General features: G+C 55.2%; 1 protein-coding gene across 2 annotated transcripts in view; it reads right to left on the bottom strand.

The window, feature by feature from the left end:
* Window positions 1-4,857: 4,857 nt before the first annotated feature.
* Window positions 4,858-24,536, bottom strand: part of TOX2 (TOX high mobility group box family member 2) — a 132,600-nt gene continuing 112,921 nt past the window's right edge. For both annotated transcript variants that reach the window (XM_062202363.1, XM_062202364.1), the window contains exons 4-9: window positions 15,719-15,958; window positions 14,620-14,847; window positions 9,169-9,249; window positions 8,031-8,426; window positions 7,271-7,398; window positions 4,858-5,664 (exon numbers count right to left, since the gene is read on the bottom strand). In XM_062202363.1, coding sequence (XP_062058347.1) covers window positions 5,628-5,664; window positions 7,271-7,398; window positions 8,031-8,426; window positions 9,169-9,249; window positions 14,620-14,847; window positions 15,719-15,958 — 1,110 coding nt within the window. In that variant the 3' untranslated portion in view covers window positions 4,858-5,627. The remainder of the gene's footprint in view (window positions 5,665-7,270; window positions 7,399-8,030; window positions 8,427-9,168; window positions 9,250-14,619; window positions 14,848-15,718; window positions 15,959-24,536) is intronic.

The raw sequence follows: 24,536 nt of genomic DNA, 5'->3' as shown, positions 1-24,536 counted from the left end.
CGGCTCAATAGGCTAATCCTCCGCCTTGAGGCGCCGGCACACCGGGTTCTAGTCCCGCTCGGGGCGCCGGATTCTGTCCTGGTTGCCCCTCTTCCAGGCCAGCTCTCTGCTGTGGCCCGGGAAGGCAGTGGAGGATGGCCCAAGTGCTTGGGCCCTGCACCCGCATGGGAGATCAGGAGAAGCACCTGGCTCCTGGCTTTGGATCAGCGCGATGCACCGGCCGCAGCGGCCATTGGAGGGTGAACCAATGGAAAAGGAAGACCTTTCTCTCTCTCTCTCTCTCTCTCACTGTCCACTCTGCCTGTCAAAACAAAAACAAAAACAAAAACAAAAACAAAAACAAAAACCAAACCAAACCAAACCAAACCAAACCAACCTCTGAGATCTGCCCGACCCTAACCCCCAACCCTGCTCCTAACCATTCTTATGGCTGTTACTTATGTAGTTTTTGATGATGACCACCAGGAGGCGCCACCACCCCACACAAGAGTGAGCTCATCAATTTGCTCTGCAAGAAAGATTGTTTAAAAATAATCACCATGGCTACTCTCTCATTTACCACAATAATAGTAGTTGTACTAATGATAATAGTACTAATGATAATAATAACGGAGTGCCAGCTCCGTCTCAGACCCCGGCTCACTGCTTAGCCTGATTTCCGACATCCCTCACAGCGGCTCTAGATTGGAGACACAATTGTTTTACAAATGAGAAGCAAAGATTCAACATCAGGCCTGTGTGACTGTCGCAAAGCCCATGCCATTCACCGTGTCTTCCCCAGAAACCAGACTAGATGGTCTGGGGTGCATTTCGCTGGAAAACCTGGCAATTTTGGCAAACTTAGGTGTGTGTTTGGTTTTTGTTTGGGGCTAGCATTGCGTGTGTGTGGTTTTTTTTTTTTTTTTTTTTTTAAGATTTATTTTATTTGAGAGAGCTACAGAGAGAGTGAGAGAGAGCAAGAGAGCGAGAGAGAGAGATCTTCCATCAATCAGTTAACTCCCTTATGGCTGCAAGGGCCAGGGTTAGGCCAGGCCAAAGCCAGGAGCCAGGAGCTTCCTCTGGGTTTTCCACATGGGTGCAGGGGCCCAAGCACTTGGGCCATCTTCTGCTGCTTTTCCAGGTGTATTAGCAGGGAGCTGGACTGGCAGTGGAGCAGCTGGGGCTGGAACCGGCACCCATACGGGATGTTGGTGCTTTGGCAGCTTAACTCACTATGCCGCAATGCCAGCCCCTAGCATGGTGTTTCTTAACCATCAACTTTAAATGCTTGTAGGCAGAGCGGTCACATTCTGCTTAGCCACAGTCCCCACCACCCCCTCCTGCCCCTTCCTTTGTGGGCAGCAGGATCATCTGGGGACCTTGGCCATGGCCCCAGCTGCTCCTGCTAAGGCTACAGTGGTGCATGGGGACATCTGCAGAAGGCACTTGGTACCAGGATGGGTGAGGGGTGCCGGTTCTGGGGCCAGCTCCGTAGACAGTGGGAACAGGCCATGCTCCAGGGGATGGCAGTGACATGGGGCCTTGGGGGTGGCGGGCCAGGTCCACACTGATCCTGCAGGGTTGAGGCTGTCATTCCCACAGGAGTCCCTGGCCTGTGACAAGACCATAGTGGAGCAGGCCTGGCGCCTGGCAGGAGCGCACATGGCAGAGACCTCAGGGCTGGAGTGTGGAGTGGTGCTGGGCTCTCAGGGCCAGCGGTGCTGCAGGATGGACTGGGAAGAGTGCAGGGGACACTGCTTCCTGGAGCAGAGGGAGCCCTGGGGTGAGGCTTGGGTGGGTGTCTGAGCTTTCTGTTCTATGATTAAAATACTTGAGGAAAACTATGTGCAAAGGAACAAGGTTTGCTTCAGCTCATGGCCAAAGCCGGATGGTGCCATTCGTCTGGCCTCTGACAGCGGCAGGTGGAAGGCACATCATATGGTGAGCCCGGAAGTGCAGACAGAGCCCACTGGGCCCAGCACAGCTTCCTAAGCAAGCCCTGGAGGGGGTGCGCCCCAGCGACCTACAGACCCCTCTCTGGGCTGTCTCCCACACCGCACAGTCGGATCAAGTCTTCATGGCTACTCCATTCATCGTTAGCACGAGACTTCGCGGTATAGACAGGGGCACAAGATGGGGAGTGGCCAGGGGCGGAGGGCCTTGCACCTGTGGGTAGGACCGGAGGCAGTGACCTAGTGTGCGACGTCACTGTGGGGCCCCAGGTCCACTTCCCAGACTCAGACAGAGCCCGGATGGGGTCCTGGCTTACAGCTATGACTCATTATTCGGTCACTCAGTGAGAGAGTGCGCACAGAAGGGGCGGGAGGCACCAGAGCGGGGGCGGCATGGGCGAGGGGGACACTGCAGCCGGAGACCTGCGTCGGGCCCACCCCGTGGGGCGCCAGAGTGTGAATGGCACCAATCAGGGGGCTTCTCCATCGTAGGTCACCATTGTGTGGTGACCAGGGGCAATGATTGGACCATGGGCAGCTGTAAGCCAGGAGGGCAACACCCAGGGCCAGTAGCAGAGACCTGGGCGGGTTACAGAACCCACCATGCCGGTGCTGTCTGTGGCTCCCCACACTCGCTGTTAAGGTCCTTGCCCCCAGTGTGACGATTTTGTGGATGGAGCCTCTGGGAGATGGTGAGGCCATGAGGGTGGAGGCCTCATGACTTGGATCTGTGCCCTCGTAAGACTCCGGAGGGGCTGGCGTGGTGGTGCAGTGGGAAAAGCCACCACTTGCCATCCCAGTACGTCATAATAGAGCATGGGTTCGAGTCCTGGTTGTTCCACTTCCGATCCAGCTCTGTACTAATGCACCTGGGAAAGCAGCAGAAGATGGGCCACGTGCTTGGGCCCCTGCATCCACGTGGGAGACCTGGAAGAAGCTCCTGGCTTCGGCCTGGCCCAGCCCTGGATGCTGTGGCCAATGGGGAGTGAGCCAGTGGTGATAGCTCCCTCTCTCTCTTTATCCTTCTGCGGTTGAAATCAATGAAATCAATCAGTCTTTAAAAGGACCCCGTTGTCCCACTGCCACAAGAGGATAGGGTGAGGAGATGGACGTCAACGAATCAGGAAAGCGGCTTTTGCCAGACAGCAGATCTGCTGGCCCCTTTGGTCCTGGACACCCCAGCTCCCAGAACTGGGAGAGGCAATCTGTTGTCCATAAGCCACCCCGCACACCGTGAGGACAGCCTGGATGGACTGGGACAACAGGAGTCCACCCTGGCCCTGGAATCACCTTTCTGAACCTTCCATTGACCCAGCGATTCTGTTCCAACCCTTCGGGGCCACAGAGCAGCCACGTAGCCGCCCCTGGTGTCCGCAGGCAGGCACGCAGACTCTGCTTGGGGACCTCAGGGCGCAGAGCAGCCGCGATGCCAGCTGGGCGTGTGGGACACTTCCATGTGACCCCTGAGCTCTGGCACAGCAGCGAGGGGCAGGGGTCTCCTCGGAAGAGGAGTCTGATGGCCTCACACCCTGCTCCTTGGGGCTGAACGCAACCCCGTGACGCTGTCCCCTCCAAGGCCGAAGCAAAAGCTGAACCCAAGACAAAGTCACCCCCGGGGGACTGACCAGGAGCCTCTGCCCCTTGAGCTGCTCCGGCTCCACGCTGGCGCTACCAAGGGGACCCGGGCTGCTTTTTGCTTATGGTTCTTTCCTTTTCCACAGAGGAATCGGCTCCCACAGCTCCCAGCCCACCCACTGGCATCTGCAAGGATAGAGCTTCCTCCGGCTGCAGCAGAGACCCCGAGAGCTGTCAAAAGTGGAGGAGGGGCGGTGCTCCTCGGTCTGACCCGTGGGTCTGGGAGCACCTGCTGTGTCCAGACCGCGGAGTCACAGCGGCAACGGTGCAGCCTCCAAGCTACTGCTGGGCCCCAGGCCGCCGTTCTGTACCCGCAGTGAAAGCCATCGCCAGACTGTTACTTGTTCCGTCCCACCACCCAAGATCTGGGGGAGGAAGTGCAGAGAGTCGTCTGGGCAGCTGCCTGCACTCAGGGTCCCCTGGGCTCTCCCCACTCCCTCCCCCACCCCCGACAAGAACGGTGAGGGGCCTCTCCCTGCCACCAGCTGATGAGAGAGCCCCAGGTCGGCACACCCGTACCGAAATTAGGACATCGGATTGTGCATCCTCACACTGGGGTCCCCCTTGGAGCATGAGGGATTTTGCTGACTCTTCTGTTCCTGCAGGGGCAGATTCAAGCCGCGCTGCTGGGGGCCACACCCTGCGCCCATCTACAGATACTGACGGCCTCTGGGCTCAACTTTGTTCTCACCTCCTTACACAGCCACACTGAGGTCAGGGAGATCCTGCCACCCGCACAGAGCCCCCTGGGCTGGCACAGGGCAGGCGGGGCTTTTTTTTAAAGATTTATTTATTTATTTGAAAGGCAGAGTTACAGAGAGGCAGAGAGAGAGAGAGAGAGAGAGAGAGAGAGAGAGAGAGAGAGGTCTTAGATCTACTGGTTCACTTCCCAGATGGCTGCAACTACCTGAGCTGAGCCAATCTGAAGCCAGGAGCCAGGAGCTTCTTCCAGGTCTCCCACGCAGGTGCAGGGGGGCCCAAGGACTTGGGCCATCTTCTACTGCTTTCCCAGGCCATAGCAGAGAGCTGGATTGGAAGTGGAGCAGCTGGGTCTCGAACCAGTGCCCATATAGGATGCTGGAACTGCAGGTGGTGGCTTTACCCACTATGCCACAGCGCCGGCCCCCAGGCGGGGCTTTTACCCGAGCCCGCCCACATGAGGGACTCCATCCTGGCACAGCCAGCACCAAACCCACTCTGGGAGGCCCAGCCTACAATGGTCAAGAAGTCACAGGTTTGTTTCTGGAGTTTTATTACAAAGAGATCTGAGAGAAGCACTGGGCACCCGGATGGATGTCCGCCAGGGTGGGAGACAGCCACGGACAGAGCCAGGAACCGAAACCCAAGCGACCCCCGGGCCACACGCACGTCAGGACAAACCACAACAGTGGCCTCCAGTTTTCCTTGGAAATAGACGACAGTCGTGGCTGGCCATCGCACATCCATGGACGTTGGCTTGGAACCAGGAGCACCGTCCACACGTGCGGCCAGCAGCTCGGGTGCTTGCTGTGTAGACGAAACACTAGGCAGCCACTCCCTTCAGAGAAAACTTAAGAAAGAAGGTGCTCGGGGCATAGAAAATGCTTCTGACCATACAGGAAACGACATTTCCCCCCCAACAAAATAACCTCACAGATGTCTCAGCACGGTTCTAACACATTTAGTCAGCTACGCACACGGGGCCCACAGCGAGGCTTTCGGAACTTCAGTTCACACCGGAAAACCGTAACTGCACCCCTGCGGCTGGGCCGGGCGCCCAGGGCTGGGTTTCTGTTGGCGGCGGCCCTGCCAGGGGCAGCCCGCGTGAGCTGGGGCTGGGGCCAGACATCCAGACCTAGGGGTCCGTGTGCAGGGCGAGAGGTGGGGTCGGCGGTTCCCCTGGAGCAAGCAGGTGAGCGGCAGGGGCTGCTGGGAGTTGAGGGAGAGACTGAGCCCCGGGCACTGGCGTGTCACTGCTCTGTCCGGTCGTCACCCGCCTCCTGCCAAGGCCTCTTTCCTGCGCTCAGCCCTTCAGGCTCCGAGCAGTGCCCTTCCAGTGAGCCTCAGGGAGAGGAGGCAGGATTAGGTGAGGTAGAGCGATTTGTCCCTGGGCAGCAGGCTGTGGGGGAGAGAGGAGGGGCTGTCAGAGCAGCTGCGAGCCCACCAGGTGCCCGCCAGGTGCCCACCAGGACCCCAGGTCCAGGGAGCGTGGGGACCCGATTCTCTGCCCCACTGGGGATCCCTGCAGCTGTCCCCCGCACCCCTGTCCCCAACGGCCCACCACGGAGAACCGGACACCCCTCCTGGAACCACAGTGGGGACCCCTCATCTCCAGGCCTGGGGGGAGTGCAGCAGGGAGCCCTGTCCTAGAAGCCCATTGCAACAGCGCCCGTGCCCAGGCCAGCTGGGGATCGCCATGTCTTCATCCATCCATTCCAAACAGTACTGGGGGCAGGCGCCCCTCGTGGGCTGGGCGTCTGGTGTAGAGGTTAAGACGCCACTTGTCATGCCCACATCCCATATCGCAGGGTCTGGGTTCAAGCCCCAGCTCTTCTCCCAATTCCCCAAATCTGCTCATGTATACCCTGGGAGACAGCAGGTGCTGGCTCAAGTACTTGGGGCCCTACCACTCCACCACTTCTGTGGAAGAACCTGGGTGGATTTCCCAGCGCCCAGGCATTTGGAGAATTCCCAGTAGATGGGGAATTCTTGCACAGATGTTTTCTCTCTCGAATAAATTAACACCCCCCCCACCCCAATACTGACTTCTGGGAAGACACAGAGAAGGGAACGGGATTCTGCTGAGCTGTGCCCACCCATCCCCTGGAAGCTCTGCTGGCCGGGGCTGGGGGCAGCTGGCACTCTGTGGCCTCTTGGCCACCACACATCAGCGCTTGCCCTCCCCGGCGTGGAGCTGCCGTGGGGACAGTGGCTGAGGGCTCCACTCCCCAGGTGTGGCCCTGGACTCCTGCCGCCCAGGGAACAGAAGCCAGCGTGGCGGGATGTGGAGCAAGTGCGCCCCCTCTGCTGGCTGACAGGGAAGGGCGCTCTTCCTTGAGCTGATGTGGCGCGGACCCAGGAGGGCTTCCGAGAGGAGGGGCAGCTACCGTGGGTTTGACAGGTGCAGGACAGCAAAAGGACCAGGGTGACTTTGGAGCCCAGGTGTTGAGAGGATGCTGGGCCATGGGGGCTGCAGTCGCCCCTCCCCCAGGTCCCCTTTCCTGTGCCCCCAGCTGTCCCCTTCTCTCAGTGGGGCTGCCCTGCCCAGGGGGGGCCACACTCTGGGGACAGCCCAGAGCTGCGCCAGGGCTGGCTGACACAGGGCAGACACAGCTCCCGACCTCCAGGCGGGGCCTGCTCTGGGGCACCTCAGGGCTCCCATAGGGGGTCAGTGAGTCTCCAGCTGAAGCCACGACCCTGCCCCACCCTGCCCCCGTGTCCTTTCTCCCACAAACCCCCTGACCCATGGCAGAGGCACCTGGCCCCTGCCACTAGGGCTCTGCCCCAGGAACCTGGCCGACAACCCACCTGCGACTGTCCCAGGGAGGTGGGAAACCCAGGAGGGAAGGGGGAACGCAGCCTGACGGGCAGCCTCGGTTTCCCAGTGGGACGAAGCCTCTGGAAGACCCGGGGGTCCCCTCTCCACGTCCCCCTTAGCGGCGTCGACCACTTTGTCATCTCTGTTCCCCACGCTCCCGGAGCCAGGACGGAGGCAGGGGACTGACCTGCAGGTGCTGGTGCTGCACTCCCCGCTCTGGTAACTGCTGTCCCAGTCCCCACTGCTTGGGGGGTTGGATGGGCCCGGAGAGCGGGACCCGGAGCCGCTGGGGAACTCGGAGATGTGAGGGAAGTCCTGGGGAGGGGAAGGAGGAGATGGTGAACAAAGGAAGGCAGAAGGGGGTGGGGGCCGTCTCGGGCGTTCTGCAGATGGACACTTCCACTGAGCTGCCCCCAGAGCTTCTTCCCTTTCCCCATGAGACAACTGCCCAAACAATTCAGCTATAGTCTAAGCTGACTGGGGGTGGGTGACATTGTTGTCAAGGCCTTTCCTTTCCTGGATCTCAATTTCTCAATCTATAAAATGGGGCTACTATTAGGCTGAATGAACTCCCAGGGTGGTGTGCGCCTTGGAATTGTCTCTATGAAACAATTGGGGGGTGGGGGTTAGACCTTGGAGGAGAGAGCAGGGAGCTGGGGCCAATGCCCACATCTTCCTCTTAGGGCGGGGAGCCAAGGTGGACTGGGCATAAGAGGAGGCCCTGGAATAGGCCAGGCTCTGGAGCTTGTGAACTCTTCACTGCTGCCGGGGGCCTCGGATGAGCCAAGGTGATTTCAGAGATGGGGAAGTTGAGGCACAGAGAGGTAGGGCGCCAAGGCTGCAGTCACACAGCTGGTGAGTGGCAGGGCCAGGGTTCGAGATCCCAAGCCACCTCTTGTCTCCACCAGGGATCCCAGAAGGACTCGCCCCTCCTCTGCCTTGCTCACCTGTGGCCCTGGAGGCGAGGGGCTCATTGCCAGCTGCACCTGCAGTGCCATGGGGGTGGGCAGGACAGAAGGCTGGGGGGCTGGGGACATGCTGACAGAGGGACTCAGGAGGGCGCCCTGTGCGTGCGGAGGCAGTGGCAGCTGTTGATGCAGGGAGGGGCTGAGCGGGAAGGTGGGTGGCGGCGGTGGGGACGCGCTGAGGCCTGGCAGCAGCGACTTGGAGCCCAGCGTCCGGGCGAGGGTGGCAGGAGAGGCCCCACTGCGGAAGGCCTGCAGGTCCGAGGGCGTCAGGAAGGAGGCGAGGCCTGGCATGGCGTACATGGGCTGCTTCGGGGGCAGCATCTTGGCTGGCGGGTTTGCCTGCGTGCTCTTGCTCTCACTCTGCTCCGGGGGGCTCTGGAAGGAGAGAGGACCCATCACTCTGGAGGAGAGGGGGCAAGAACGTGGGCTGTGAGGCCAGGGGCTTTGCAACCCCCGACACAGCCTGGGCTGGCTCTTTAGGCCCTTAGGGGAGTGGTGTGGACTGACCAGAGAACTGTGCAGAATCCCTGGCATGCACTTGGACCTGACTAACCACCTCCCCCTGCTTGTATCCCCACCTAGGGGGACTCCTGAGGTCCTTGGCCAGCAGTGAAGCCAGCACCAGCCCGCAGAGCCATCACCTGCCGAGGTCCTGCCCCAGCTCCCATGCCTTTGCACGAGGTCTTCTCTTTACTGTGCCCTTTGCCACCCCCTGATGCCATCTTCTACATAGCAGCCCTGTCTCTGCTTGGCCATCCAGCCCCCTGCACTGCTGGTGTTGACCGTGGGGGAAGATGGTGTGGGCAGGTGAGAAGACTGGTGAAACCAAGTTTGAGTGCGAGTGCAGGCACCGAACAAACTGGATGATGTCAGGCACGCTGTCTGCCTGCCCCCTCTGAGTGCTGGGCCCTTGCTGGAAGAACTGGATGGCATTTCATTGCATGTAAAGTGGCCGGCATGAGCCTGGTACGTGGCAGGTGTGCTGCAGACCTGGCCATGTCGGTCTCACCCCTCCTTTCCAAGGTCCAGGCTGCTGCCCACTCCTGAGGGCCCCTGTTCTTGCTGCTTCCCCCAGGGGCTCCTGGCTTATCGAAGCTGTGCTCAGGGATTTCATTACCTTGGAGACCAGGCTAGCCCTGTAGGCCGCCAGAGCCTTCAGATACTCCTTCTTTGCTGCTTCGGTCTTCCTCTTGTAGGCCTGGAAGATCCAAGACACGGGCAACGTTGGGGAGGGGTGCCACAGAGGAGGCAGGCTGCAGGGGCCTGGGGCAGGAAGGCATGCACTCGAGGGCCTTGTGTGGATGAGGGTGGCTGATCAGATGCTGGGGAAGCCACCAGGGGCCCGTTTCTGGGAGCACTGCTCAGAGTGTGGAGGCCAGACTGTATCCCGGCTCCTCAGCCACATGGCTGTGTCCCCTTGGGTAACACACTTCTCCTCCCTGGGCCTCCAGCTCACATCAGCACAACTGACAACAGAGAGACAGAACAAAGTCTAGAAAGAAGCCCCCAAAGCCCCTGATTTTAATCCAGCACAGTACAGAATGTCTTAATCATCTTTGTATCCTTGAATGAATGCTACTTGTTTATAGTGTCTTAGGATTCATATTTGCTAAGCTTGTTATTAGGAAGTTTAGACATAGGTTCATATGCCATAGTAGGAATGGCCCCATTTTGTCCAAACCTCTTTGTGTCTCTGCCTTTGAATAGAGCCCTCCCACAGTGTTGTGGGGCGTGGCCTTGGAACTTGCTTTGTCAACAGAACAGGAGCAGAGTTGATGCCAGCAGACTTGAAAAGTGCTTGCACAGTGAGGCCTGCCTCCTGCCGCTCCTGGGACTCTGATTTGTTACATGAGCAAGTATAGGCCAGCCAGCTGGGTGATGAGACACTCGTGGCCCAGTTTGACTGACAGTCATCCGGTTCCCAGAAGCAGAGCTGCCTACCCTACTGCACTGCAGGTGCACAGCCGAGCCCAGCCAAGAGCGGCAGCAGAACCACCAAGCTGAGCCCAGCCAAGAGCGGCAGCAGAACCATCCAGCTGAGCCCAGCACAACCCCCGGAACCTCAGCATCCTAAGTTGAGCAAATGGTGGTTGCTTTAAGTTTGGGGATTGTTTGTTATCTTTCAAACCTAACTGACACAGTTTCCTTCAGAATGCTTAGTTTCCAGATTACATTGTATAGAAAGACTTGTGCAGGTTTTCCTTTTTCTAAGTCCTAGAATCATCTGCCGTTCAATGATTTGGAAGAATTTACTACCAAATCAGCTAGGCTAGAAATTTTTGAGGAGAAGTAGGGTTTTTATTGGTTTCCTATAATTTTCTCAACACTACTGCCCTTGGTTATTAGTGTTTTCAATATTAGTAAAATTGGAGTATAAATAAAGTTTTAAATGTGATTTTAAAAACTGACACAAGTTAATAGTCTCCCTTATGCTTAATAGTTAAAAACATGAAAGGTAATTCAAAGAACCTAAGACCACTGTTATCACCATTATTTAACATATTTTTGTGGAAGTCCTAATTATTATAACTGGGAAGGTAAAATCAGAACTGTAACTACAGGAAATTAGGAGATAAAAATAAGGAGACAAAAACCGTCACCATCATTTGTAGAGCATACATGCATGTAATATATTTATAGATTACACACACACACACACACACATACACACACACTGAAATGTGTATGTTTTTTTATTTATGTATATTTTTTCACCTGAAGCCCAGGAATTAATTGAACATCCCCAGAAATAATAAGATAGCTTAGCCAGGTAGGTAGTTAAAAAGATAAATTCTGGGGCTGGCCCTGTGGCGTAGCAGGAAAAGCTGCCACTTGCAGTGCCAGCATCCCATATGGTGCATTTTGAGTCCCGGCTGCTCCACTCTGATCCAGCTCTCCGCTATGGCCTGGGAAAGCAGTGGAAGATGGCCCAAGTGCTTGGGCCCCTGCACCTGGGTGGGAGACCCAGAAGAAGCTGCTGCCTCCTGGCTTTGGATCGGCACAGTTCCAGCTGTTGCGGCCATTTGGGGAGTGAACCAGTGAATGGAAGACCTCTCTCTCTCTCTCTCTCTGCCTCTGCCTCTTTGTAATTCAGTATTTCAAATAAATAAATAAATCTTTTACAAATTTATTTTACTTATTTGAAAGACAGAGTTACAGAGAGAGGGAGAGACAGAGAGAGGTCTTCCATCCGATGGTTCACTTCCCAGATGGCCGCAATGGCTGGAGCTGCACCGATCTGAAGCCAGGAGCCAGGAGCTTCCTCTGGGTCTCCCATGCGGGTGCAGGGGCCCAAGGACTTGGGCCATCTTCTACTGCTTTGCCAGGCCATAGCAGAGAGCTGGATTGGAAGTGGAGCAGCTGGGACTAGAACCAGCACCCATATGGGATGCTGGCGCTTAAGGCCAGGGCTTTAACCCACTGCGCCACAGAGCCTGACCCAATAAATCTTTTTTTTTTTTTTTTTTGACAGGCAGAGTTAGAGAGAGAGAGACAGAGAGAAAGGTCTTCCTTTATCCATTGGTTCAGCCCCCAAGTGGCTGCTACAGCCGGCGTGCTGCGCCGATCTGAAGCCAGGAGCCAGGTGCTTCCTCCTGGTCTCCCATGCCGGTGCAGGGTCCAAGGACCTGGGCCATCCTCCACTGCACTTCCCGGGCCACAGCAGCAAGCTGGACTGGAAGAGGAGCAACCAGGACAGAATCCAGAGCCCCAACCGGGACTAGAACCCGGGGTGCCAGTGCCGCAGGCAGAGGATTAGCCTAGTGAGCCGCAGCGCTGGCCCCCAATAAATCTTTTAAAAATGCCTATTTAGCAAGCACTTGGGAGGCCCACATCCCATAGCAGAGTGCCTGGGATGGAGTCCCACCTCTGCTTCTGATCCAGCTCCCTGCCAATGCACCTGGGAGGCAGCAAGTGATGGCCCAAGTACTTGAATCCCTGCCACTATGTGGGAGACCCAGATGGAGTTCCTGACTCCTGGTTTTGGCTTGGCCCAGCCCTTGGTGTTGTGGGCAAACAGGGAGTGAACCAGTGGATGGAAGATCTCTTTCTCCCACACAGTCTGCCTTTTTAATGAGTAAAAATGAATGAGTTTTTAAAATAGGAAAAAGTATACCAACAACAGTTTGCAAAAAAAAAAAAAATTGGGGGGGGGGTGCGCAGCAGCACTGTGACGTAGCAGGTAAAGCCACGGCCTGCAGTGCCAGCATCCCGTTTGGGCATTGGTTCGAGTCCCGGCTGCCCCACTTCTGATCTGGCTCTCTGCTATGGCCTGGGAAAGCAGTAGAAGATGGCCTACGTCCTTGGGCCCCTGTACCTGCTTGGGAGACCTGGAAGAGGCTCCTGGCTCCTGACTTTGGATTGGCTCAGCTCTGGCCATTGTGGCCATTTTGGTGAGTGAACCAGCGGATGGAAGACCTCTCTCTCTCTCTCTGCCTCTTCCTCTGCCTCTCTAATTTTGGCTTTCAATTAAATAAATAAATAAATAAATGTGCATGCGCACCATCTATAATGCATTGACTGAAAGGAGAGATTACCAAGCTCTTGGATGGAAATAAATATATATCAAGTTCTTAGATTAAAAAAAAAAAACAGAGAAGTCAATGAAAAGGAATAAAAATGCCTCAGAAACAGCACCAACGTGGGGGCTGGGCCCCTCAGCCTCCGCTGCTGACTCTGGGGCCAGTGGGGACACTGATGGTGGAGCCTCCTGGACAGAGCACCTGAGCTCTCCATCCTTGCAGGGACTGCCCACAAGAGGGAGATGGATGCCAGGGAAAGAAACCAATGACAGTGACAGCGTCGGTGCAGCAGAAGCCACTGGCGCCCTGCCCAGCCCTGCCCACAGCCCCTGGGGTCTTGGCATTGTTGCAGCTCCGCTTCCAACCACACCCACCACGATGGCACCCATTGGCACAGGGCTCTTTGGGAGCAGGGCAGAAGTGCTGGGGTATTTGTGTCCCCTGCAGCAGCTCTCAACCCAGGATGGACAGAGCAGGTGTAGCAGGTGTAGGGCAGCAGCCTTGCCTCTCCAGTGAGGCGACTCCACCGCGTGGGGTGTCCTACACTGGCTCCCTGAGTGCCCTGGTGGGACTGTGCTCCAGGTGCCCGTGGTGGCCACCTCCTTGAGAAGGACCCCTTCTGGCCACCCCCTTCCTCCCTCCCCCGCCAGCCGATGTAGCCTCCCCAGAAAAGCCCTCCCACTTTAATCTATTCCAAAATGGTAGTAGATGTTAGGATGTGATAAGGGCTAGAGCTCAGGCAAGACAACAGCCCTTGTCTCTGGCCCACACCTGCTACCTTCCTCGTGTTTCCTGGCTCAGTGAGCAAATCTCCCTTCACCCAGAACCCAGGCCAGACTCTTAAGAAGGCATTTCCCATGCAGTGCCCCATGGCCACCCCCAATCCTCTGGTCCCAGCTGCTGTCACCTCCTACCTGGACGTCGGTCGCCCTGCCACGTCCACCCTTACCTGCCTGCAGGCGGCCACATGGGTCTTCGCTCTGCTTAAACCTCTTCAATGGTTTCCTCTGCTCTTGGAACATGGACCTGACTCTTTCCCAGGCTCCGCCCCTGCCCCCGCCCCAGCTCCGTCTCTGCCCTGCTGGCTCTCACTGCCCTCCACAGCCACGGGGGTCTCCCTGCGGTCCCAGGGCCTCACTGGGCTCCTTCCTTCCCTAGGCCTTTGTAAGCTTGGCACGCCCACCTGGAGCACTTCCTCTCCTCCATAGGAACTCACCCTCAGCTTGCACCTAGACACCTGGCCCCTAGGCCTGGGGCCGTCCCCTCTCTTTGCTCTCGTGCGTACCTGGGCCCTCCTGGTACGTGGCACAGTCACAACCCCAACATTACACCTATGATGTCTCTGCTCACGGGACTGACACTGGGCTGTGCCATCAGCAGCCTCACTGGGCCTCCTGGTTCCACAGATCTGACTTCAGATGCTGACTCTACCCTGCTGGGCCAGGTGCTTAGTCTCTTGGCATCTCCATTTCCTGCTAACAAAACAGGAATGCAGCAGCCACTCCACAGGGTGTTGTAAGGATTCCAGGACACAGTGGAGAGAGAGCCCAGCACAGCACTCAGCTCTGACGTGAGCTCAGAGCATGGCAGCCAGCTCTCTGCTTTGCAGATAGGAAAAGCGAGGCTCAGAGAGGTTAAGTAGTCAGCTCGAGGTCACACAGCTGGCGACTGCTTTGGCCAGGGAGCTGGTTCTGCTCTCTATTGCCCCCAGGAGGCCTTTGGGGCGGGGGGCAGACACATGGTGAGTGGGACAGGAAGCTCTGGCCTGGACTCCAGACCTGCAGAGCTGAGGGGCAGGATGGACAGAGATGCTCATTCACAGCTGGGGAAGCAGAGGTCCAGGACCAGGGGGTCCCTGGGGAACACAGCTGGCACTCAGGGGAGCTGGAGGGAACCTCAGCTGCCAGCCAGGGAGCTGAACCCGGGGAGGCCCTCTGCAGGAGCCGCTGGTCGCAGAGGCCAGGCCTGGGTCCAGACCTTCAAGGTCTGTCCTTGGCCCCAAGAGCACAGGCCCCCAGGGGCCGTCCCAGGAAGAGGTCCCGGCTCACCTGCTTCTGCTCCTCTCCCAAGCTGTCCCACATGGAGGCCACGATTTTGGACACATCCCCGAAGGTGGCGCTGGGGTTCTGCCCCTTGATGGCGGCCTGGGTGTCCCTGAAGAAGAGCGCGTAGGCTGACACGGGCTTCTGCGGCTCGTTCGGGTCCTTCTTCTTCTTCTTCTTGGGGTTCTTGGCCTTTTTCCCTGGGTCAGCGGAGGGTCTCTTCTCTCCTGAGAGCTGCCCAGGTGAGAGAGGGCAGAAAGCCACACAGCGTGGGTGTTTGGCCCAAGTGCCTGGGTTCGAATCCCGGCTCTGCTCCTGGCTCCAGCTTCCCGCTAATGCACACCCCGGGAGGCAGCAGGTAAACGCTAAGGTTCTTGAGTTCTTGCCACCAACATGGGAGACCTCCATGGACTTCTCGGTTCCTGGATGCAGTCTGCTCTGGCCTTGACTACTGAGGGCATTTGGGAATGAACCAGTGGAAAGAAGCTCTCTCTGTCTGTCTCAAATACTCCTACTGTTTACTACTGCTACTGCTGCTGTGGCCATTTGGAAAGTGAGCCAGAGGATGGAAGACCTCTTTCTGTGTCTCTCCCTCTCTCTGTGTAAATCAATAAATAAATCTTAAAAAAAAAAAAAAGAAAGAAAGAAAGAAAAGAAAACCAGGGAAGCCCCAGAGCCGGCTGTCTAGGGGGCCCTGGCCCAGGCTGAAGCTGAGCTGGACTTTTCCCGCAGCTCCTAGGACACACGGGCAATACCAGGCCACCGTGCGGTCCCAGACACAGGCACCCAGGCTGGGCTGTGGGGTCAGGCTCCATGCCCCAGAGTATGGACAGACGCCCATGCCCTGGGTCGGAGCCCTGGCTGCATGTGTAGCTCACGCGTGAGAACCAGCAGGGCTGTGGCGTTGACTTCACCACGGGAGGGAGAGGAGGCGTGAGCAGGATACTGAGTGGCAGGTGGACCTGGCGGATGCTCTGCAGGCAGCCAAGCCATCACCTCTGGGACGTTCCAGCGTCCTGCCGACCAGGACCCTTTGCCCTGGGGTCACTCTTCCCCAGCTGACACCTTCCTGGCTCCTCCAGGTGCCATGCCCCACCCCGCCTACCTTGAAGTGAGCTTCTGGCTCCTCCTCCTGGGTGGAACTGGAGGGCGAGGGCGTGGCTGACTTGCTCCCTGGGGGCGAGGGGGAGCTGTGGGCAATGCCGCTCCGGAGGCCCATCTGCGAGATGAGCTGGGACTGGCTGAGGGCAGTCATGTGGCTGGCCAGCACGGCAGGGCGGCCCAGCAGGGGCCCCGGCCGGCCCGCGTCGTAGGCCGCCACCTCCGAGTGCACCATCTCCTGGATCTGCAAGCGGAGCACAGGGCACTGGGTCATCACATGGTTCTACCCCTTCTTGACCCCTGCAGGATCAGTGCACCTGCAGGGGCGCTATGGTGACCACCTGCCTCTCCGTTTACGGTCACCTGGGAAGACAGTTGGCATCTCAGCCCGGGCCAGAGCTCAGGCCAGCTGCAAACGGCTCATTTGATTATACACAGCTTTGCCCCCGGAATGGGACGAATCGGTACTGATTTGCTAGGCAGCATACCAGCAATCAGCGCACACAGACTGTTTTGAATCCTGGTCCTGTCCCTAAACAGCCAGGTGACTTGGCCAAGTTACTTACCCTCGCTGTGTCTCATTTATTCATTCGTAAAATGTGGATATAATGTGGGGTTGGCCCTGAGGTGTACCAAGTGCAGCCTTTGCCTGCAGTGCCGGCATCCCATGTGGGCACCGGTTCCAGTCCTGGCTGCTCCACTTCTGATCCAGCTCCTTCCTAATGTGCCTGGGAAAGCAGTGGAAGATGACCCAAGTGCTTGGGCCCCTGCACCCACGTGGAAGACCTGGAAGAAGCTCCTGGCTCCTGGTTTCGGATTGGCCCAGCCCTGGCTGTTACGGCCATTTGGGGGGTGAACAAACCCCTCTCTCTCTCTGTCTCTCCCTCTCTCTCTAACTCTGCCTCCCAATAAATAAATAAATCTTTTAAAAAATTGGATGTAATCAACCCTACCTTCTAAGGCTGTTACAGATCAAATCTACCTGGCATTTGCTAAGCCCTATATTGAATAAGCTTTTCTTAAATACACTGAATAAATACAATTGATAAAGTTTAGCAATAATTTCCTTATTAGCTCTATTCCCTGTGAGTCTCTGAGTGGTTATTTCTGCACACACACAAGTGTTTCTCGTAGCAGACACACGTTGGGGATCGTGTGCACCTCTGACCTAGGCGTAATCTGTGTGCACACAGGTCAGCAAGGCACAGCAACTCGCAGACTCCTAATTTTTTTTATTTCCTCTGCGTCAGGGGTTATTTTCTATCATCTAATGCTACATGTCTGTGTTTTCACCCTTTTTCTTCATTAGGCAAGTTAATAGGTTTTCAATTTTTTAATTTTATTTTTATTTAATTTCATTTATTTGAATGGGGAGAGAGAGAGGGAGAGAGAGAGAGAAGTACTGGTTGTTTATTTTCCTGCTGCTGCTAATCTCTGGCAAAAAAAAAAAAAGTGATCGAAGAATGTAGAAGGTACTCTTTGCACCTTCTAGAATTCGCTAAGTTTTCTTCAGGACCCAATGATGATGACATTTTACAAAAATTCCACAGCGCTCACCTGCAAAGACCCGAAGGGACAGGGCTATGCCCCTCCTTACCTGCTGCCCCCTTAGTCTGACAGCACCTTGGCAGGCTTCCCGCAACTTTTTCTGCTTCTATCAAAATCTCCCTTTAACACATCCAGTTTTTGTTTTGGGAATCTGAAGTGGTTTTTATTGCGCACAAGAAAGACTGGAAATTGCATCTTCCTTCTGGATGGAACTTTTTATTATGATGAAGTATTCAGTCTCTTGGTCTCACTTCTGCTTTGACTTCAGCAGAGTCTGATGCAAACATGGCTGCCCTGGCCTGTGCGTGGGTTTGTTTGACTTTGCCTGACATGCCTTTGTTTCTGCAAAGCTTGCCCGTTATAACCTATCTCTTAGGTTTATTTGTTGGGGTTTTCTTTGTGCAAAGCCAGTGCTTATATTATGGTATAGGCAGACACAAAACCATCTGAAGCCCAGCACCTTTTGTTTTTGCAATATTTTCCATGTCTGCTAGGTTTATTTTCCTTTCTAGTTCTTGCAAATATTTTGGTAATTTAAATATGTACTATATGGTATATATTTAAATAATAAATGTATGTTCCATACATACACACTCACACATACATACATACACATCTAAGGAAATGGCCCATTTTATCTAGATTTTAACTGAGATAATATCACATTTTTAATCTACTATATGGCTTTTGTAGTTAAATCCTCATTCAAAATTTTAATTTTTTTCTTCTCAATAGCTTAGATTTTAACTGCTCATCAATTAAAAAAATTAACTTGACAACTTTGATCATTATTAACCGAATTATGCTTTCCTGTCTATTAAGGTAGAAGTCAGGTGTCACAAGTGGTTTTCTATCTAGCTTTTCCAAACTAAACAATTTATTTTCATATTTCCTTTATTAGTAACAGAGGCCTCCAGGGCAGGGGTTCAAGTGGGAGCCAGCTGGTCAGACAGGGGACAATTGGTGGTGTCTGAATATATTTGTGCTTCTCACAGCTGGGGTGCTATGGGCCTTCCACAGCACACGGGGCGGCTCCCTCCCCACCCACTGTCCCCAGATGTCAATCTGCTGTGACTGAGAGACCCTGCTCCACAACTCGGAGTTTTCCATTGAAAAGACTCTTAGCTGCATCATATAAACATTTTACCACTGAATGCGTGCCCTCCTTTTTCACCTACCGTTATCTGGAAGAGTGTTTTATTTCATGCGCCCTCTTGTTATTGTGGTCAGAGAACGTGACTCCTAGAATTTTACCTTTTTGGTCCATGCTGAGTTTTTCATTATGGCTCAGGACAGGATTGAGTCATATAAAATTTCCATGTACCTCTGAAATAGTGTTTCCTCTGGAACATCCAGATTTCTCTGCATGTCTATTTAATAAATTATTTTGACTACTTTAGCTGTGAAATCTCAAGAAAAATGAGTTAAGCCTGCCATTCCGATTGTGTTCCCATCAGTTTCTCTACGGGGTTTAAACGGGTTTTCTTCATCTATATTGATGTGAGGCTGTTCACCCCGTAAGTGCCCCAGACGCTTCCTCTCCACCGTGGCTGCTCCTTGTTCATAAAAAAATCAGCATCTTTGGCTGGATGGATGCTTCTGTCTCAAATTCTGCTGCAGCTGCTGTCATTATCACTTTATTTATTCCCCTGCTCTACTTTTGTCCTGTGTGCACCTTGTACCTAGCAGCTAAGTCTGACAGAGGCACAACTGAGCCCAGTGGGCAGAAAAATGACTGAAGCGCTACATTCCACCGCCCCACAGATAGTGCGCAGTTTGGCATTCCTTAGTGAATTTACGTCAGCATTCCTGAGTGCTACACGTGTATGATTGTTCTCTGCACTCTCCTTTGAACTGGCTGTAATTAACCTTACTTGCTCACTAACAAATGGATTAAAAACATTTTCGACATATTTTCATTTTACTGTTGTTATAAGAATCATGATGTTTGGAAAATTTTCATTGCAACAAAGATGATCATGTCAGCATTTTTTTTTTTCATTCCAGAAAAACTGGCAATCACCTAAATGCTCACCAATTTGGAAATGGCCAAAGTCCATGTCACAGTCACACAACGGAATTCTGACCTGGAACTCCATCTGCCATTGTGGGTGAACTTGGAAACAATAGCAAGTGAAAAGAGTTCCAGGAGAACATGTAGTCTAATACCCTATGTGCGTGTTTAAGGCACGCAACATTATGAAGCGCGTATGGGCATATAAGGAGGTAGTGAAGGTATACAGACACCTGCGGCAGGACAGTGATCATGGCCTTCTAAGGAAAGAGTGACACAAAAGGAGCTAAACTGAGATTCAAAGTGAAAAACAAAATCATCACGCACGTTCTTCAAGGCAGAGTCTAGACCACAGTCATGGTGGGCTCTGGGGAGGCTGGGACAGGGCACAGCTTGGGAGGGGGTGGCTAGGATGGCAGACAGGTGGCCCCCACATGACACATTTGGTTCAAGGCAAGTCTGGCCCCCTAACCTCCAGCCTGGGCTCCAAACTCATCCATTCAGTGGCCTCGGCAACGCCTTTCACGTGGTGAAGGCAGATCTTGAATTCTCCTGAGGTCTGGTCCCCCTGTAGTTTGACCAGAATAGTCGAGAAGGGGCCTGGCACCAAAATTCCCACAGTTGCCTGAGCCCCAGACCTGGGCGCAGCCTCTCTCTCCCTGTCCCTCACACCCCCTGCTCTGGCCCTGGATACCCACTGCTGGCCCCGCCTCCACCACAAATCCAAAATCTCCCTCCCACACTGCTGTCACTCTCTCTAAAATATGAAAATGAGGCCATGGGATGCCCCTACTTAAAAGTCTCCCCTGGGGCGGGTGCTGAGGCACAGTGGGTTAGGCTGCCGTTGGGGATACCTGCACCCCATATCAGAGTGGCTGGGTCTGGTTTCCTGGCTCCACTTCTGATCCCAACTAAGGGGCACCCTGGAAGGCAGCAGATGACGACAGAAGTGTGTGGGTCCCTGTCACCTGTGTGGCAGACACAGAGTGAGTTCCTGTCTCCTAGCTTTAGCCGGGCCTAGCCCTGGCTGTTGCAGGCATTTGGGGAGTGAGCCAACAGATGGGAGATCTATGTCTCTGTCTCTCTCTCTCTCCCCCAACAACGCTCTGCCTTTCAAATACATAAAGATAAATACAATTAAAACAAATTCTTCATCAACTTCCTAATCCTTTTAGAATAAAATTCTATGCAAATAATAATAGCATTTTTAACCTCAAAGTTTCTTTGAAAGAAAAAAACCTATACTATGCTATTTTACATATGGGCAATATATTTGCTTTTACTGATAGTTGGTAAGCTCTTTCTTTTAAATTTTTTTTTTTTTTTTTTTTTACTTACTTGAAAGGCAGTTGGAGGGAGGGAGAAAAGAGAGAGAGGGAATATCTTCCATCTAGTGGCTCACACCTCAAATGGCTTCAATGCCAGGGCTGAGCCAGGCTGAAGCCAGGAGCCTGGAGCTTCTTCTGGGTCTCCAACATGGGTGCAGGGGCCCAAGGACTTGGGCCATCCTCTGCTGCTTTCCCAGGCACATTACTAGGGAGCTGGATCAGAAGTGGAGCAGCCAGGTCTCAAACCAGTGCCCATATGGGATGCTGGCATTGCAGGCAGAGGCTTAACCTGCTCCACCACCACGCCAGCCCGATAGGCTCTTTCCCACCTCCCAATTTCTACTTCTATTCACTTGATTATTGCCTTTCCTCTGAACTTCCCGTTGCACACATGTGGATCATCAGGATCTTTTCTCTTTGCAGCCCTTCCCAGAGCTCCCCAGGGACAAGTGGCTTCTCTCTGTATCAGGCCCTTCCCTCTATGTCGCCATCCTTCGAGGCCTACCCGAAATGCCACCTCCTCAGGGCAGCCTTCCTTGCCTGCATCTCCTCCTCCATGCTGGATCCCCACCTGGCACAGAGCGCTCCCTGGCGTGCTGGACACTCCTGCTCATGAGCAGGGAGACACAAGTCTGGTGGAGGTCCTGGCACCCGGGAGGGGTCTGGGACCAAAGGAGGCGTGCCTGTTGCTCCCTGCGTGGAAGCAGACAGCCACGGTCAGGAGCCACGGTTGCAGCACTCCGGGAAGGCGAGGCAGGGGCGCGAGGCACGCGGTGGCGGTGTGAACGGAGTGAATGTACTGGGTCCTTAGAGGGTCTCAGTGCGGGGAAACACAAAGGCCTCGTGACCAAAGCCTCATCCACCTCTGTGGATACCGGCCCCGTGCCGGGCATGCAGCCTGGGGACAGAGCAAAAAACCCACAGCTGCCCTTCGCACCTCCTGCCCATTCCCAGAACTCCCTGGGAGGCGGGCCCAGCTGTCACTCAGTGCACGCGGCCTCCCTCTGCCCAGGGACTCCGAGCAGCGTTTCTGGCGGCCACAGCAGCTCTGCTCCACTGCGGTCTCTCCTCTCGGCCTCTGCCTCAGCTCGGAGGGTGCGAAAGCCTCGCCTCCATTTCCAGGCCCATCAGACCCCAAAGGAGCAGTAGCGACTCACCGGCCGGCACAGCAGCACCCCCCCCCCCCCCGGCAGTCTGAGAAGTAACGAGGGCCAGGATGCTGAGACACTCAGGGTCATGGCGAGGTGGGGCTCACCTGCGCCAGACCCGGGGCTAGGAGCTTCAGGGGGCAGATCTTCGATAGGCGCACTGCCAGCATTCTCCACGGTACTCCAGCGCCCTGCCACTCAGAGAGGGTCAGCCAGGATCCCGCCGGTCTGCTCAGCCTGGGGCTTCTCGCTGCACCCGTGCAGGCCTTGCGGGCTCTCCCACGGGTGAAGCTGCCCGGGCCTCTGATCCTCCGAGGGTCCAACCACAAGACACTTGCGACAGAGCCAGGCACAGAGTAGGCGTGCGATAGCAACTCGCCTTCCCGGATCCTCTTGGGAACTTGCTCAAGGTGAGAGCCTGAGCCAGTCCTCGGCTGGCTGAAATACGAAAGCGGAGGGTGGCTGGGAGGGAGGCTCTGTGACACAAACACAGCCACACAAGGCGTGGCCCGGGCTGACACTTTTTCACAGAGAGTTGTCACTCCTTAGCTCTGCTGTAAGGGATCAGAGACAAAGTGTCGGATGCTGTGTGGGCCCGATGGCCTCTGGTGGTGGCGCGACTCACTCTGCCGCTGGAGCACAAAAGCAGTCACAGGCAATAAGGCAAATGACTGACTGTGGCTTGTTCCAATAAAACTTTATTTGCAAAACAGGGGGCAGACATTTGGCCCGTGGCGCGGACGGCTGAGCCCAGTGTTAGTGGAATAGTTTTAACGGTGTAGACGCACTACCCTTTATCTGGCTGTTACCACCCGCCAGGCTCTGACCTCAGGACCACGGCTAATTCTGTCACGGGAGGAAGCCATGTCTATCGTTGGCACTTTACAGATGAGACGCTAAGGTGCAGATAGAGAAGTCGCGCGCCCGGGGTCACTCAGCTGGGGTTCACACCGAGGTCTGTGTGGGGTCCCAGGCCTGTGTGCTCAGCTGCACCCCATCATCCCACCCGAAGGCCCAGCACGGCCCCAGCAAACGCCTACCTGGGTGCCCTCCCTGGGCTAAGGCCTGCCCTGGTCACCATGCATTCTAGGGGAAATACTGTGGTGTGCCACTGCGCCCCCTGCAGGACCATGGCCCTCACTACCATGGCTGCTGGGCCTGCAGGCTCTGAGCAGCTCACAGCTGCGTCCCTGTCCGGGCTGGATGGCCTGAACAAACTGACGTGGGGTTCAAAGTCCCAGCCCCCTTGACTCAGTTTGTGACGTGTCAGAAGGAGCATCCTGGTTCCAGAGCTCCCTGTGAGGCAGCCTGGGGCCTCTGGAGCAGTATGTATTGTTTATTTATTCATCCACTTATTTGATTCATGCATTTATTTGAAAGGGAGGGAGAGAGAGACAGAGAGACAGGGGTGGTGGGGGAGAGAGAGAGGGAGGGAGGGAGAGAGAATCTTCATCTACTGGTAGAAGATGGCCCCAAATATCTCAATTGCCACTGCTTGGCCAGGCCAAAATCAGGAGCCAGGAACTCAACCCAGGTCTCCCAGGTGGGTGGCAGGGACCCAAGGACTTGAGCCATCACATGCTGCCTCCCAGGATGTGTGCCAGCAGGAAGATGGAATTGGAAGGCAGAGTCAGGACTTGAATCCAGAGGTTCTGATATGGGAAATGGGAGTCTTTTCTTTCTTCTTCTTCTTTTTTTTTTTTTTTTTTTTTTTTAAGATTTATATATTTGAAAAGTAAAGTTACAGAGCTGGGGGTGGGGGGAAAGGGAAGGAGGAGACACAGAGATGGAGTCCTAACTACTAGGCCAAACACATACTTTAATACATGTTAGGCTGGCACTGTGGCACAGCGGATTAACAGCCTGGCCTGAAGCGCCGGTATCCCATAGGGGCACCAGTTCGACTCCCAGCTGCTCCACTTCTGATCCAGCTCTCTGCTATGGCCTGGCAAAGCAGTAGAAGATGGCCCAAGCCCTTGGGCCCCTATACCTACATGGGAGACCTGGAGGAAGTTCCTGGCTCCTGGCTTCGGATTGGCACAGCTCTGGCCATTGCGGCCATCTGGGGAGTGAACCAGTGGATGGAAGACCTCTCTCTCTGTCTCTAAATCTTTCTGTAACTCTGTCTTTCAAATAAATAAAATAAACCTTAAAAAAAATACATGTTGGTTCACATTCTCTCTGTGTCCAGTCTTGCTTCTTCCTTCCTCACAGGTGACATTCCTGAGGGCATCCCACAAAACCTGCTGACCACAGCCCCCCTCCCAGTCTGTCTGCAGGGAACCTGAGTAGTGACAGCCCTGTTGCTGGCCCCTGTCACCTCCCCCGTACCCCCCCAAGTACAGCTGAGCTCTTTGCAGCTCCCAGCCCTGCTGAGAGCGCCAAGGGCCAGCCTCTCCCTGATGCTCGCCTGTGCCTCCCTGCAGCCCTCCGGCAACCTTCCTGAGCATGCCCAGTGTGACTGAACACAGCCGTCCCTGCAAGAGGCCTGCGTGGTGGGGACACAGTGGTGAGACCTGTAGCTCCGTCCCCAGCCAGTCGGTAGAGAAGAAGGCTACTGGGAGGAAGCAGAGTGAGACTGAGCCTTGCATCTGGCCAGTTTGCTGGCAGGGAGGGGAGGACGTCAGAGAAGACGGAACGGTCTGTGCAGGCCTTGGAGCTGCATCCAGGGCAGCTTTACCGAGGCTTTCAAGGTCAAGGTCAGCAGGGACAGACAGCGCCTGGCCCGGTGCCCAGTTGGGAAGCTTTGGCCAGGCCAGTGGAGGAGCCATCAAAGCCACACCA

The sequence above is a fragment of the Lepus europaeus genome, chromosome 10 (genome assembly GCF_033115175.1).
Source record: "Lepus europaeus isolate LE1 chromosome 10, mLepTim1.pri, whole genome shotgun sequence".
Lineage (NCBI taxonomy): Eukaryota > Metazoa > Chordata > Mammalia > Lagomorpha > Leporidae > Lepus > Lepus europaeus.
This window is presented reverse-complemented; position numbering and strand designations above follow the sequence as displayed.